Genomic DNA, 16,190 nt, shown 5'->3' on the forward strand with positions numbered 1-16,190 from the left:
TAAGAGAGAGATCGTTGGGAGAGGCTACTGCTCGCCTGGTGGATCGGGGCATGACCCAGGTGAAGGAGCAATGGGCGTTCCATGTAAGCTGCTCCCAGGGTACCCCTCAGTGGGAGGGTCTGGGGCCCTGCCTTTGTAGCTGCATGTCAGAGTTGTGCTAGTTGTGCTAGTTGGCCATTAGATGTGTAAGAAGGGTTCAGCTCCCTTAGCATCTCCCTGAGTACTCTTTGCCTGGTGTTACAATGTGTGTGTGTCAGACTCTGCATCCTCGGAGATGGCAGTGACACTCATGGAGCCGGGTACTGATGGATGGCCTCCTTATGCCATTATGATGTTCGCCCGGTGTTTCAGCTACTGATCCGCGACCAAAGACTGCGACTCTTGGTGGATGATGTTCCATTACCAATATTGGTAATTGATTTAATCCCGAGGGTATAGCTACAACCTCAGGATAAATGTGGCACTGATAGGCCGGGACTAGAACATTGTCACCCCGGACTGTGTGAATGTAGGGCACTTACGTCGACTGGTGTTGTGGTCCGGGCAGGGGGGGAGGTAGGAATCCTGTGAAGCACATGGGGGAAATGACCTGGGGGACCTAGGGATGGCTATACAGCAGGCACTTCACCAGGTCTTACAAGCTGGGAGATGCATTCGTGGCTAAATGCCTGGACCCTCATGGCCCTACATATGGTGGGAGTGGAAAATTTGGGAGGGGCGTGCCATGGAGCACTGGAAGCACTAATGCCCTTTTATGGGGCATTCCTGGCACTTGACTAGAGGCAGCACACATGGTTATGCCCTTGAACTACAACGCCAGCACCAAATCAGCCATAGCCCCTTTGCACTGAAAGCGTAAGCCAGCCGAAGCTTTCTTCTGTTATCGCCTTTTTATTTATTTCTGGAATTAGCTCCCTTAATTAATTAGTTCCTTATCAGCAGCCTTTCGACATTGCATGTGCAGATGTGCGCAGTCGCTCACTTGGCGCTCAGTCTGAGTGCCGGTCCCCGTTGCTGTTGTCATTAGAGCGGGCTACCAAGCAGTGTTGCGACGTGTGACGTGTTTCCATTGGTAGCGTGAGATGAGGCAGTTCTGTTGGTCCAGCAACCCGGGTGATGACGGCCCGCGGACGGCCCAAGTAAAGACCCCAAATGTGGTGAAAGGGACATCTTCAGGGGAGCGGCGCCAGACAAGGTGTCAAGCAAAGTTGCAAAGCCGTCCCAACCTCAACTGGGAGCACCACGAGTCAACTCGGGTGGATGTGGCTGGTGCCCGAGCCGACTCAGGGCCTGCAGGGCAGCGCCTAGGTGCACTACTACGGGTCATAGAGGAGCCTGTACGTCCAGAGGTATTTTGCATAGACTCAGAATCAGATGGCAAAGACGGCACACACATGATGCATCGGATGAGCCATCAGCTGGGATAATCACCTCCCTCGCCAACCCTGTGTTTTCGCCACAGCCGCGTTGGTGTCGATGCCGGTGACATAAACCAGATCATGCGAGTGCGTAGCAGGAGCACTTAATGAAGATGAAAAGCGGCCGGGTGTGGGCGCACTGCCCCGAAGCGACAACTAGGCCTGCAGACCAACCGCTTCAGGGCAGCACCCAAACCCGAGGTAACCAGCACAGTCGCTCGCAGCGACACATAACCACTCAAGTCCGTACATCGCACAGTGGCACTCCGAATTCACATAAAACCTTAACTTTCTAGACGGTTTGCTTAGAAACTTTCGGATAACACGTGGTCTGGTAACTCAGACAGTGGCGGCACTGACTTACCTTTGCATAAGCTTCAATAATAAACGCAACATGGCTTTCGTTTCCCTAGCAACGTCGGAGGAGTAGGTACATACACAACACTCCATGGGTTCCACAAACTTCGCCAAGGTTCCACATACTCCATAGAAACATAGTTCGACTTGCTCACTCCTGCCTGCAGGGATGCTGTAACCTTCAACGTTTTAAGAGAAAGTTCGAGAAATGAGTACCAAGCACCACGTGATAAGATCACGCCGAGGAAATCAATTACAAGACACTTTGCGGTCACGTGGTTCGAAAAACTGCCTGAAGGGGGGCCAAGTATTCATTCCTTCGATGCATTCTTGTCTTTCATCATTCCGGACCTGTTATAAATCTTCATTCCTAAACTGTCAAGTTTCCTGGGTTTATGCGAGCTTTATTGATCGAATGAGAACAAGGACAAATACGCTGTAGCGCCATTTTGCTTGCGGCCGGTTAAGTATCAACATAACATATAAGGTTGCAGCATCCGGGGCATACGAAGCTTGCCAGCTCTAAAAGGTGTAGTTTCGTAACTTGCCTGGTTCGTACAGAGCACATTTTTTTCTGCTGACGAGGAATTTCATCGCACACCCTTAGGATATCACGTGGACCACTTACTTATTATGCATTATATTACCGGTTTGCATGTCTGATGGGGTCCCCCTTCCTTTGACGGCAACCGCTAGCTCCAAATTTGGAGCCGGGCTGCTTGCTCTGCTTTTATGGGCGAGAAACGACAGGAGGAAAACGCGATGCAGGTAGAATTTGCCTGCAACGACGCCGAAAACTTTCGATACTCTTTCGCTCATGTTGCGCGCGACGGCGCATGCCTACAGGACTGGGAAAGCCAATATGTCTACGTTTCGCGTTTGGGTGAGGGCTCGTATGGCAGTGTCTTGCTTTGTCGCGAGCGTTCAGCCGGCGAGGAGAAAGGAGCACATGGTCAGACGACACCGTCGCTGGTTGCTGTCAAGAAGTTTAAATGGGCTCACAATGATAACGTGGTAAGTTTTGCGGCACTGGCGGAATGAATTGTGCCATGCCCTGTAAGCGCTTAGGTACGCTAGGTACGCATCGAGGTAGGGACCGAATGGGGCAAAGCAGGTCGGTGCCGCAAAGGCCCAGGTTCTCAAGGTAAACGTTTCTTTCCCTATTCCGAAGGGTCTGAGACTGGCGCTACGTGAAATCCGCCTGCTAAAGAGCTTGGACCATCCGCTCATTATAAAGCTGCAACGAGCATTTTTCAGGTACGTTGCGCCGCAGCTGACTTTTCTTTTATGCTTACAAAACACTGTCGATACTAGCGCAGAGTCGGAGTTCAGTCGGAACAACTTAGCAACTCTCACGCACTAGACCTAACAGGCGGGCTTTGCGCTCTGCCTTTCCATGCCACAGTCGTAACTGCAGGCTATACGCCGTCTTTCCCTTCATCGACGTGGGGTGTGCGCAAAGTGTCCTGAGCAAGACGTATCCTCGCGGGATGCCTCCTGTGTTGCTCAAGTCCTTTGCCTGGCAGCTCTGTCTGGCTCTCCGGTACCTCCACCAGCGGAAGGTGGGACAAAACAGCGCTACAACAACTCACGCAACGAACAATTTTATGTTGATGGCTTCCTTTCTTTCGGTGTGCCGCCCTTCGGCTTCAAATAATATACGCACGCACGCACGCTAGAAAGTAGCTATAGCGTTTTGGGCACCCAAATCCCCCTTTTGCATTTGTTAATTTTTGGGGCATGGAGTCGCTATGCATAAAATGGGCGCTACCTTGGGCTTGGATGCCATCGGTGACGCCTGATGTGTTTGACCCTGTTAAAGATGCGCGTAGGTACCCTGGCTAGTTACTACAGGCCATCACCCCTCTATACGTTACACTTAGTTTCCGTCGACGTCAGATTCCCATAATGGAAGTCCATCCTAGCACGTGCACGTGAATTGTCCCGCAGCGGAGGAGTTTCGTGCTGGCGCTGAAGACCCTACGTACACAATAATCGTGCAGGCTGATTGTAATATTCTTAAACTGGTCCTTTAAATACAACTCAAAGTAGGACTTGGTTGCTTTGGAGCACAAGTCGTTGACGTTCCTCGCTCGAAGAAAAAAGGTGCCTGACCTTCGCCAGCACCCAAAAACCCAGTCACAGTCAGTAGTCCATGATATGGGAACCACCACGTCTGGCGAGGATGTTGGAACGTATGTGGGCTCACCGAAACTCAATTACCCCCTTTGGACGCTAGTCTGGGCTGATGTGCGGTGTTTTCCTTTCCTCCATGGCTTTGTAGTATTGCCCTTGGGCCTTCGGCTCGTATGGGTAGTCTTACAGGTATGGGGTCACGCACCCCCAACCATGTAACACACGCACAGTAGTCCTACGGGCTACGGCTGCCAGAAGGGATAAGGTTTGAGAGTAATATTTGTAGGCGTCTTATATGAAAAAAGCGCGAAGTGCTCATAGTTTTATCGATGTTGTGGCTGGAGGGCTACTAGTGCGGCAAAACACTGGCACAGGCTTCAGAACGTTACTCCTTGTTAACAAAACGCGCCAGCAAGCAAATCCCAACTGCTTCAAATGTTCAAAAGCAACAAGAGGCGATACCGTGAAAGGCCAAGCCAACTCCCCCCAAATTCAAAACCCGGACTGGCATTCCACGTTGTACTGCTCACCCGGATAGCAGCGTAGCTGCCATAAGGTTCTGAACATGCATTCTTATCTCCTTGTTCGTTCGTCTGCATACCAAACTCACTTAACCCGGTTAATAACATGTTAGTAAAAGGATTGAGCCTCTCTCACGTCCTGCTGAGGGCATAAAGCCTTCTGTGACAGTTTATGCCACATGGCTGAGAGGCGTTGGCCAAGGTTATTTTGCGCCTTCCAAATCTCCTTTCCGCATGCCTTAATCAACCTTTGCAACCTTCTTCTGTCTAAGTTCCAGTTACTGTTGGAAAGTGACCGACACTCATACATACCAGGATATGTTGAAAGCAGTGTGTGTGTGTCTGTGTGTGTGTCTGTGTGTGTGTCTGTGTGTGTGTCTGTGTGTGTGTCTGTGTGTGTGTGTCTGTGTGTGTGTGTGTGTGTCTGTGTGTGTGTGTGTCTGTGTGTGTGTGTGTGTGTGTCTGTGTCTGTGTCTGTGTCTGTGTCTGTGTGTGTGTGTGTGTGTGTGTGTGTGTGTGTGTGTGTGTGTGTGTGTGTGTGTGTGTGTGTGTGTGTGTGTGTGTGTGTGTGTGTGTGGTTGAAAGCAGTAATAGGAACCAAGGGGGGGTCCGGCGCTTTAACAGTTACTACTATTACATATCGGCCCTGCGGTTTTTTTATGGTGCTTAGGAATGCTGCTTCTTCGAATCCTAGAGTGTGAGCATCCCAAACCGTTCTCCGGCGCGGATGCGTGGCCACCCTGCCCTTCCAGATACTACACAGAGACGTCAAGCCGGCGAACGTGCTGCTCTCTAGCGACGGAACAATACGTCTATGCGATTTCGGCTTTGCGCGGCGGGTGCCGGGAGCTGAGCTGGTGGACGCCGCAGCACCGGCACCGCCTCAGCTGGGCTCTGCAACAGCAGCAGCAACAGCAACAGCAACAGCGACGGCAGCAGCTGGCGGCATAAAGGACGCGCTGACGCCGTACGTCCAGACGCGTCCATACCGTGCACCTGAAGTACTGCTCGGCCATGAGTACGGAGCTCCCGCAGGTACGGCGCCGTTCCGATCGAGCAGGATGTGCCGCCCCTACCACCGCCCCTCCCGAACCGGACCGCATCTGGGCTCCACATTTCGCCTCCCACCCAGAAGACGAGTCCCCTTTGCGGGTCCGACTATCTCCCCGGTCCACCTTAGCTCCAACAGCACCTGAGGCCTCCCATAGGCCATAGCCATCCCCAAATGTCAATCCTCCCCCGGGGAGTCCCTAACCCCCCTCTAGGTATCTTGTAACCCCCCGGCCCCCAACCCTAACCCCCACACGTCATGCCGTGCTGTGCTGTGCTGTGCTGTGCCACGCTGGCACACATGTGCCTGCGGAACGCACGCCTACAGATATCTGGGCCCTGGGCGCCACCCTGGCTGAGATGGCCCGGGGGGAGGTGCTCCTGCGGGGCACCTCTTCCTTGGACCAGCTGTGGCGCATCCTTGGTGCACTGCCGGGACCCTGGCCGCCTCTGCTGGCAAGAGCAGTGGAACACCTGCGGGCGCTGGACCCCGCAGCCCTGGGACACAAGGTCCCCCAGGAGCTTCTACGGCCCAAGCAGCTGCCGGGCCCGCCGCTGCTGGAGCGCCTACGTGGCTGCGGCGGTGGAGTCAGCGGTGGTGGTGAAAGCAGCGGCGGCGGCGGCGGCGGCGGCGGCGGTGGTGGTGGTGGTTCTGCGCCGCTGGAGCCCGCGCTCGTGGATTTCATTATGGCGTGCTTGCGGCTGGACCCGGAGGCTCGGCTGACGGCAGAGGAGCTACTGCGTATGCCGTTCCTAGCGGACGTGGGCGAGGTAATCGCTGGCAATCCTGTGCTGAAGGGGCTCTTTGATGCACTGGCAGAGGAGATGGCAGAGGCGAAGGCGAAGGCGATGGCTGCAAGCGATAGCGCTGGCGGAGCTGAGCGGGAATTGGCGATGACGAAGCTTCGAGACGATGACGAAGCGCCTCTCCGCGATGGCGCTTGGGCCATGTACGGCGCCGTGGCAGATCCTACCGCACCTGGTCAGGCTCGGAGCTGCGGGAGTGCCGTACAGGGCATCTGCCAGGCGCGGGAGCATCCGAGCATCGGGGCTCAGCTTCCGCCGCCGCCGCCGTCTTCGCTGGCGGCAGCGGTGGTGGCGGCGGCGGCAGTGACAGTGCCGCCGCCGCCGCCGCTGTCTCTCGGAGAGCATGTGACGGTGGCCATGGCGGAGGATACCCATCTTCTGCAGGATGTACGGTCGCCAGCGGGTACGACAGTGTCCCGCCACCGCCGCAGCTTGTCCGCCGGCAGTCGTATCGAGGCACAGGACTCAAAGCTTGACGGCACACGGACGCTATGGCGATGGCCGCTGGCGCAGGCTGGTGATAGGCAGGTCACAGCGGCAGCATGGCCGTCGGACTTTGGGATGCTATCCTCGGGCCCCAGCGGTGCACTGGTGCAGTCGAGCGAGGCGCCGTCGCTGACGTCAGCGGCTCCACCGACAACACCGGCGCCGCCGACGCCAGGCAATCGCAAGTTGATGGCGCCGGGAACAGCCATCTCCCAGCAAGTCTTGCCGCCGCCACCGCCGCCGCCGCCGCAACCGCAGTACCAGCAGCCGTACTCCGCGGTGCTGAGGTGTCATGACGCCACCATCGTGACACCGGCCGCAGCAGCGGCGAGGACGGCGATGTCGACCCCTGCAGCGCCCCTCCCGCAGCGGGCCCAAGCGTGTTCTAGGACGCAGCAGCAGCAGCATTATCAACAGCAGCAGCAGCAGCAGCAGCAGCAGGGTGGCACGCTTCCCAAGGCCATGTCCATGGATTCCGTGTTGAGCCGCCTGGGCCCCCGGAGCGCCCGGGGTCATTACCAAAGTGCGGTTCAGCGCCCAAGCCAAACATCATCGGCAGCATCAGTGACGGTGGCAGGTTCCCGTTCCTTCCAGTTGCACGGCGGCGCCGCCGCTGCAGCTGCGGCCGCCGCCGCCACCGCCGCCGGCAGGGCCTTTCAGAAACCCAGGTTCCGGCCGGGCCGAGTGAAGAAGCTTCAGATGCCGCCGCCGCCGCCGCCAAAGCCACAGCTGCCGGCTGTACTACCGGCCGCTGTAGCGGAGGCGGCGGCGGCGGCTGCAGCAGCAGCAGCAGCAGCACCCGCCGCAGCAGCGGCGGTAACCAAAGGACCGGTCGTCGCAGGCAACAAAATGAACCGCAACTCCTCAGCGCCTGATCTCGTGCAGTACAGCCAGGACGATCCCCTGTATTGCCAAGATGTTTTGACACCGGAGAATGCGTTTTGGATAGGAGCTGCAGTCACTGGTTATGGAGGCGGCGCAGCTGTACGACGCGTCGTCAAGGGCCCATCGCCTTTGCCGCGTAGCGCGTGGTCGCAGTCAGGCTACTATTGGGGCACCGCCGAAGTCCTGTCGTACAGCGGCTGTAGCGCCCCTCAATTCCAGCACGCGTCCCAACGGCATAACGGGCCCGATACCTGTACGGCTTATGTAGCGGAGGCGGCAGTAGCGGCGGGTGTGGAACCCGCAGGCGCCCGTGGTGCCAACGGCAGCTTCAAACAGCAACTGCGGTCTACTGTGGATATGTACGGAAACATTGAGGAAAACAATTATGCCGCGGCCGGCACCGGCAAGGACTTCCCGAGGGTGGATGCTGTCAATGGAGTAGGTGCCAGAGGGCATGATGGTGTTGATGGCGATAGCGGTTACCACAGCGCCTCACTAAGCCTCCGCCACACCCCACAAGCGCCACAGCGGTACGAATCTGTGGAGGTGCCTGCTAGCATTGGCGGAAGCGGCGACATGGTCGAGTACGGCCGCGGTGGCGGCGGTGGCGGCGTCGAACCTCGCCATGCCGCCGTGTTAGCAGCTTGGAAAGCTCTCTTTAACGACATCCCCGATGCCAGCGGCAGCGACGGCGACGGCGATGGCACCGTATGTTCTGTCTCATCGGAGTTCCCTTCTTTGGATCTCAACGACGGCGGCGCCAATAACTACAATCTTGGAACTCTCAAACACCACAACCACCATCGCAATCACCAGCTATGCGCCACGGGATCACATCGCTGGCGGCGGACTTGTCTGGGCTACGTCTCCGCAGCTGGCGTCGCAATCCCGTATGCGGGTGCATCTCTCCCCGCGGGGTCGGCGTTGGCGGCAGCTCCGGTGCCGCTGCCGCTGCCGACGGGGCCGGCGGCAGCAGGCAGCTGTGCTGCAACTTCAGGGCTGGCGATGGACGAGGAGGCGATTGTCGGCAGCCTTCCTGTCTCTCTTGGGGCGCCCTGCGGCATGGACTGTATTGCCGAGGAGGGCGCGGCCTGCGGCTCCTCCGGGCAGCAAGCAGCTGCGGCGCTGGAAGGCGTATTTGACGTCAGCGTCGGCGTCGGCGATGGCGACGGCGCACACGTCCAGGCCCGTTCGTACGGCATCCACAGGTCGCTTTGCGACTCGGATGATGCATGGCTCGAGGAGATGGCGGCGTGGCGTGAGTGCGACGACAGCAAGACGGCGGCGGCAGGGCACTTTGGCACGACAGAGGCTGCAGCGGCGGCGCGCCCGCTAAAGTTGACGTCGCCTAATATCAACTTCCGCTGCAGGGGCAGCAAGCGCAGCGACAGCGGCGGCGGCGGTGGGGGGGGTTGCGGGGCCCGCGGGATCCTTGCGCTCTTTCGCCCCCCGCGCCTCTACACTGGTATAGTGCTGACGTGTTTCGGAGGTGGCGGCCGCGGCGGCAATGGGGAAGCAGACGGCGAAGTGTAACGCCGACGGACTCATGACAGTACAACAAGCCACTGGTAAATGTACGGCAGGTGAGGGACTGCCGGCGCATCATTGATGTGTGAGATTTTGTATACGATATGAAATGGATATACGTGTGAAAGTTTTGACCTTCGAGAGATTGGACGACGGTGGTGGTGCTGGTTGTTGCGGCGTATATGCGTGTGCGAGGGATAACGGCACGGTTGGTACGCCGCGGCGTGCATTTTTGAATCTATATCCATCCCCGACGAAGAGAAGAGACGCCAAGTACGAAGTACGCGTAGTAATTAATACAGCGCGAAGACAAGATTAATTAACGGCTGCGAGATACTGTTCGAGAAACTGGCGAAGGACAAAGTATTTGATTTGATGAGTAACGGCAACTTAGGGTGCGGTCTGCGTGGGAGAGGGGGCAATCATGTTGTCAAACGGGGTGGTGGTCAAGCCGGTAAGCACATAGGCACACACAGGCAGTCCAAAGCAGCATTAGTCGGGGCACTGATCGCCCCATGATGCAAGCTTATTACTGGGGGGTTTGTAAGACGTGGAAAACGCCGATCAAAACGTGTGTGCACATCCCATATCGCTGTACGGTATAGCTACGCAGGGGACAGGATGAACGAATCTTTGTGTTTCTTTTATCAATCTGAAGCTGAAATAGGAAAACAAGCCGCCGATGTGGGTGCATGAATGTCTGCGTGCGCATGTCAAGCGGTGTTGGTGGTTGCTGCTACAGTGTTAGGTTGTCAGATGTAAGAGTTGAACTTTTTCTGTGCTTGTCTCTTGTGCGACGACTCGCTCAAAACGAGACCGAGTCGAAGGGAGGAATGTACCTATATTACTTCTCCGTCTTCCTTCGAGAAGTATGAAAACACTAAGTGATATAAGGGAAAGCTGTATGCTGCAGTGAGCTGATTGTGTAGCGGTTTTGCTTTTTCGTGGCGTGGTACCAGTATGTGCAGCTTATTTGGGCGCGCTTTTTGTTCGTTTGTTTGTTGCGATCTGCGCGTTGAACCCGCTTTTGCCTACCAACCAGCAGCAATCGATCAATTCATCTATTCCGCATGCGAGGAGCGCAGCACACACAAAGATAAAAATGAGCTTTGCGTACGCTGCGGATAGCTTGTTTGGCGCTTTTCGAAGCTTTTTGAAGCCTTTTGAAACTTTTTGGGGCTTTTTAAAGCGTCAAACGGCTATTTGCAATTTGTGTGTGTGTGTGTGTGTGTGTGTGTGTGTGTGTGTGTGTGTGTGTGTGTGTGTGTGTGTGTGTGTGTGTGTGTGTGTGTGTGTGTGTGTGTGTGTGTGTGTGTGTGTGTGTGTGTGTGTTATCTGTACCGGATTTTTGCCGACTCGGTCAGTGGTTTAGAAGAAAGACATTTTCAATGCGCAGCGTTATTGCTTGCTGACTGCTGCTGAGTCGCCCGGGCGATTGCAATTCCAAGTGCGGCTGCAACAGTGGGACGCGCATGCGGCCGTGGGCATACGCCCCCGGTCGGCCTACCCTTTCATTTATAAAACAGCACATTCCCCTCCCTAATTTTGCGTCTTGGACCGTCTTTTTAGGCCGGCCATGGGGGAGTTGTGGGCCAACATATTAAATGGATACGAGGAGTAGTAAGTTAATTAATGCGGGGCTTGTACGATGTGCGAAGTAAGGGATTGTCGAAATGGTGTGGTTCATTATGGGCTCCGGCTTTCCAGCTCTTCATGTATGTGCCGCCAAAGTCCACTTTGCAGGTCACTGCCGCCGCTCAATGCTTCCTTTGCGGTGTGTCGAAAAACGGGTCCTCATCACCATCCTCATCCTCACCATCCTCATCACCATCACCATCCTCATCTGCCTGATGGGGGCGTTCAGTAGCGGGCAAAGGCGTTTTATTGGCCAAAAAATGGCGATGGCTGTATGTTGCGGAGGAAGGCACCGCGCGCGCAAGGGCTTGCACACGCCATGTGTTTGATTTGACCTCCATTATTGTAGGGATTAGAGAACTATATGGAGAGATTAAGTCTACGGAGAAGTAAAAAAACCCTGGACGGCGAATCGGCGAAAAAAGTAGGACGCGTGGAGGGAGGCGAGGAAAAAAGCTGTGCTTCTATTTAATCCAATGGTTTTATCAAAACTATAATTTAAAAATTATAATAATAATAATAATAATAATAATAATAATAATAATGTTCCCTGAGAAAGGCCTGCAGTTTGATTTCATAACAGGTAAGAACAGCAGCAGCGCCACTCCGTGCTCTGCTAGGAAGGATTTGTTCTACGGCTCGTGCTGATGTTGAATTTGCGTGAGCTCGTATGTGGAAGGTTTTGCTGCTGGTAGTCGGCTTTGTTCATGCTACTAGGTAAAACTGGTCAGCCGATGCTGATGTCCGGCAGCGCTGCTGATGACAACGAAGCCCCGCGCGCGTGTGCCTTGGTGCCTAGGTGTGCTCCCGGCCCACATCGAGGAGCTGAACCACGCGGTCTCTGTTGCGCATGTTCACTGGATGTATGTCTGTTATACACATGTGTACCATGCAGTTGTAAAGAGGTGGTCATTCAGTTCCTTTTTTACAGCAGCATTATAATCAAGTGCTGCTTAAGCATTGTTCGGCGGCTGTTTGTCTATCCAGTTGGTTGGTTGTTCAGTCATGTATTTATTTGGCCATGGTTTGGTTGCTTCGATCTGCTTCGATACAGTACTAGGCGGCCAGAGGCCGTCAGGAAGACGTAAACCAACGTTGTGCGTGTTCGGTGCTGGCCATCATGGAGCTCCCTAGTGGACACATCCAACGAGCCGGAACGATTACTGTTCGCGCCCCGTGCGGGTTTCGCGGGTTTCGGCCGCCTGTATGTTTGGGGCTCCGCCTGCGGAGGGTCTCTTTGGGCGTTATCTGCAGCAGCTGGCTTATGCTCAGCTAGGTTGCGCTGCGCTGCTGGTTGTTGCTTCTCAGCGGCTCTTCGGAGCCCCTCACGGTGTTGCTTAGAATTATGGCGGTTGCCGTACCGAACGTACGTCACGATGCCTCGTGGTGTCATCTAACCCGTCACGCCGTCACGCGGCGACGTCACGTGGCGATGTCACGCGACACGGTCACGCTTCCCTTCTGTCCCCATCGCCCATCACCCCCGTAGAGAGTCCGAAGATTCGCCGGTCCTGCTACGGCATTGGGGGGGTTCCGGCATGTAGTGTCTGTAGATGTCGTAATCTGAAGTATTCCTCGTCTCTGCGTTTTCGTTTCGTTTTTATTGAGTCATGTTTTGAACTATGATATGCATGATGACGTGCACATACATCACGTGATGACCAGGCTCCGCCTAAAGGCACTTTAAAGCTCGTAGGCGCGTAAGTCATGGCCCGACTTTATGTACTGCAATTCGTCATGTACGGCTGTTATTGTTGCGCATTGGTGCGGTGTGGAATGATGTTTGGATGCGAGATCCTGTAGATTCGCAGTTTCCCGCCTCATCAACGCCACTGCTGCGATTATCGCGATCAGTATCATTAAGATAAGTTGTTATTGCGCTAAAAAGTCCAATATGCGCGCGCCTGCCTATGGAGAAGCAAGCGCCAATAATCCTGGTGCCTCCTTTTTCACAATCCTTGGTGCGTTTTACTTATTATTTTGAACGGCGCGCGATCGGAGTGTAAGGTGGGAAAAGCGGCACCGTTGTTAGTGGATTTGAATTTGTGTTGTTGGTTGTGATGAGCGATAGCATTTGGGTTGATGTATGGTGGTAATTATGTAATCGGCTGTATGTACGGCCTTGTAAAATACAGTATATTTGTGCATATACCGTTGCGCCCGTTGTCGCCATGAGCCATACGTGATACAGTTTCGCCGCAGTTGTTGTTATTAAGATAGCTGGTAAGTGGAATGACGTTGGAGTATTGTTTTGGTTAATAAGTGGGACGGAACGGCGGAATGAAGAAGGCAGGGATCGCGCTTCTATTCCGGTCTATCTTCACGCGCGTGCGATTCTCCCGTATTTTCTGATGTATGATAACTTCGAAGCGGATTTTAGTGGTCGCGTGTGCCCCGCCAGGTCGAAGGATTTCTCAACAAGGAGCATACGTATATGTTTTGCTGCATGTATTATTTCGCAGTCTGCAGGTATATCCTTTTTCCCCCGTTTGTGAGTTGCCAAAAGCAACATCCCAGGGCCTTTGTGTGTAGTGCGCGTAGAATGCGCGTCAGCTTCTGTGTGACGTGTACGCGTCCTTTTGGTGTGAAATAATAATTTGCATCTTTGCGTGTTACGCACCCACTTTGGCCGCGATCTCCTGTACACCTGCCTCCCTGTTTCAAATGTCAGCAGGCGGGGTTGGACGGCTTGTAATGCTTCGTGAGTACGTAATCCTCGAGAACTTTGTTGGATTGTTTCGCGTCTGGTTTGGTCTTAGGGTTTTCTAAGCTTAACTTTGGTCGGTGCGGACGATTTTGGCAGAATCTAGACTTTTGGCTTAGACGCTATTTGCGTGGCGGCGGCTTTAGGGTTTGGATCTAGTTTTTTCGATCGGCCGCCTGGATACAGTAAGCGTTACAGGGACGGCGTTATATACTTAGAGAGGAGCGAGTATGCCCCTGCTGCGGCAGTGATAGCCATAGCGAGGATGAGAAGCACATTTTGCTTCTCTCTGGACTGCCCGGTGTACGACAAAATCAGATCTGGTATGGATTTCCCACGCTTCGAGCATATGAAGGACGCTATGAAGTGGGAACCTGAACGCCTGGCAAGGAGCTGAAGCGTATATCACGGTCCCACCGCAACTCTATATCGTTCCCTTTGGTCGTTAGTATCCTTTATCACTTGCTCTGTCTGAAGTGCGAGGTAGGATGGTGTGCTTATAGGCGATCTGGCAGCCCTTGAGCCCTCGGCTCGTATTAGGGCGGTTTGCAGGTACGGGGAACGCACCCCCACGACCATGTAACACACACACACACACATATATATATATATATATATATATAGTGAGCCTGTCGGGCTGCTCGCAGCAAAGCACCGAGCGAAATCGCATTACCTGGTAGAATCATACGAAAGTCGAAAAAAATGTAGAGTTTCCGCCATGCGTCCGTGCACTCACTCGCGCGAGGCCCCACAAGAGTTTGGAATGTACGTCAGGGGAGTGTCGTACTATCTGTGCTGGTTGGTTGATTTTGTGTGGTGTATGTGGTTGGCATGTAGCATTACTCATCATCACGCACACTTAGGGCCCCTAAGTTAGGGGGGTTATTACTCGCACGTAGCCCAATTTCCCGTACATCGACATGTACCTCCAAAGTTGTACCGGTACTGTATGCTCGTTTGATATAGGCTGGTTCGATTTATGGTTGGTGCACAATCTGTTACCTATCACCCTTAGTGCAGACAATGACGAGAAGTTTCCTGCGCGAATCCATTGATCCTCGAACTCAGCCATGCTGAGATTGGACTGGATTGATGCGTGCGTAAAGATTTGGAGGTGGTGTCCTGGGTGACATGAGCGGTCTTCTATCAATGCTTCGCCCACATCATAAAACCGCCGTCGTTGCTTTTATTTTGGTTATATTTGAATGCAGCAAAGTGAATAATATTTCACTCGAAGCTGCGCCTTTATTAACGCTTTCGTACGTCCTAAAGAGAAGAGAAGAGCAACGAAATGTTCGTGCTAGTTCTTGCTGGCTCAGCTTCTAATGGTGATCGATCGATCGTATTGGCGTCGTGTTTGGAAATTGTGGAAGTTAGTGAACACTTGCAAGTATGTGTGTGTATGTATGTGTGTATGTATGTGTGTGTGTGTATGTATGTATGTGTGTGTACGAATGTGTGTGTGTGTGTGTGTGCGTGTGCGTGCGTGTGCGCGCGCGTGCATCCCTCACAGCGCTCATGAAGTGTTGCCGTGTGTGCCGCGCAACGCCACTTGTTCATGCCCGCATTTTTACAAACCATGTGCGTGCGACGCCAAAACATGTTCTATTGCCAAGCCGCACCGCCTCGCGCACCATCAGCAATCGAACGTGTACACAAGAGCCGCGTATGGGGAGCGGTTTCCCAACTCGCAAATTTGTCACACCTAAATGCCCTTTGTGAAATACTTGTTTTAAAAAAAGATTACATAAAGTGAATTATGCAGTGTACGTTGATACGAACAGGTAGTCTACCTAAGAAGTTTATCCACGTCTGCAATGACGACAAGCATGGCTCAGCGGCTTCGTTTAATAAGCCCTTGTTTGTCGAGCTTGTAATATCCTTCGGTGAAACCGCTCCTTGCCTTCTTTGCTTTTCCACATGGTCAAAATTTCGACAGCTACGGCATTACAGAAATCAAAAAGTGCCTCATTTGAGAAGAACCTAATTGCTGGCTTTCATGATGTGCTCAGTAAAAAGCTCTATGTATATGGTCTCGTACGCAGGCAACCGCCACCGACCAAGCATTATTAACGCAGGATCAGTCGAGATTTCTATGATAACCGATGTTGTCACATGAAATACCTAGGACTAATGTCTACAAAGCAGGTTATCCGACCAAGAGCCAACCTTCGCCATATCACTAATAAAGCTGCCTGTGCCGTACTATCCCGCTTTCTCGGCACTCGCCAAATTTAAGCATATACGGTCTGCAAACTTGGACCTGCCTATAGATTTTGGAATATCTCTTATGATTGCCGACATGACTTACAAGCATGCAAACCTGCCCACAACCTCCTACGTTCGCAGACCCTCCTACGACTTAAGCTGTTCAAGGCCACTGTCCTCCTCATAGTATTTGTTTCTATCTGTATAGTATTTTTTCGCATTAGGCAAATCAGATCCCTGTATCCGTACTGTGGATAGCGATGGCTGAGCCGAGCGAGCCTCCTTACGAGCCGCTGTTCACGGCTGCGGATCGCTCATCCCAGCAAAATGTCTATGTCCATACAAGTGACTTTGCGCGCAATTCAATTCAAAGCAACAAGGCCGATGCCAAAGAAGTCGCCCTTTCCAAACAGACCAGCCTTCTCCACCAAAGCAGCAGCTATTTTAAACAAGCTA

General features: G+C 53.7%; 2 protein-coding genes across 2 annotated transcripts; both read left to right on the forward strand.

Annotated features, from left to right (window-relative positions):
• Nucleotides 1-2,537: 2,537 nt before the first annotated feature.
• Nucleotides 2,538-5,902, forward strand: VOLCADRAFT_61175 (uncharacterized protein; the record flags this gene model as incomplete). Its single annotated transcript, XM_002951112.1, has 6 exons — nt 2,538-2,789; nt 2,947-3,032; nt 3,181-3,337; nt 5,185-5,289; nt 5,386-5,467; nt 5,811-5,902. Coding segments are annotated over 6 exons (774 nt in total), but the record flags the coding sequence as incomplete, so codon positions are not given.
• VOLCADRAFT_91696 (uncharacterized protein) lies at nt 5,843-11,151 on the forward strand (the record flags this gene model as incomplete). Its single annotated transcript, XM_002951113.1, has 3 exons — nt 5,843-7,054; nt 7,661-9,062; nt 10,931-11,151. The coding sequence occupies 3 exons, from the start codon at nt 5,843-5,845 to the stop codon at nt 11,149-11,151; spliced, it is 2,835 nt and encodes a 944-aa protein (XP_002951159.1).
• Between the last annotated feature and the right edge of the window lie 5,039 nt (nt 11,152-16,190).

This window comes from Volvox carteri (assembly GCF_000143455.1).
Source record: "Volvox carteri f. nagariensis unplaced genomic scaffold VOLCAscaffold_22, whole genome shotgun sequence".
In the NCBI taxonomy this organism is placed as follows: Eukaryota; Viridiplantae; Chlorophyta; class Chlorophyceae; order Chlamydomonadales; family Volvocaceae; genus Volvox; species Volvox carteri.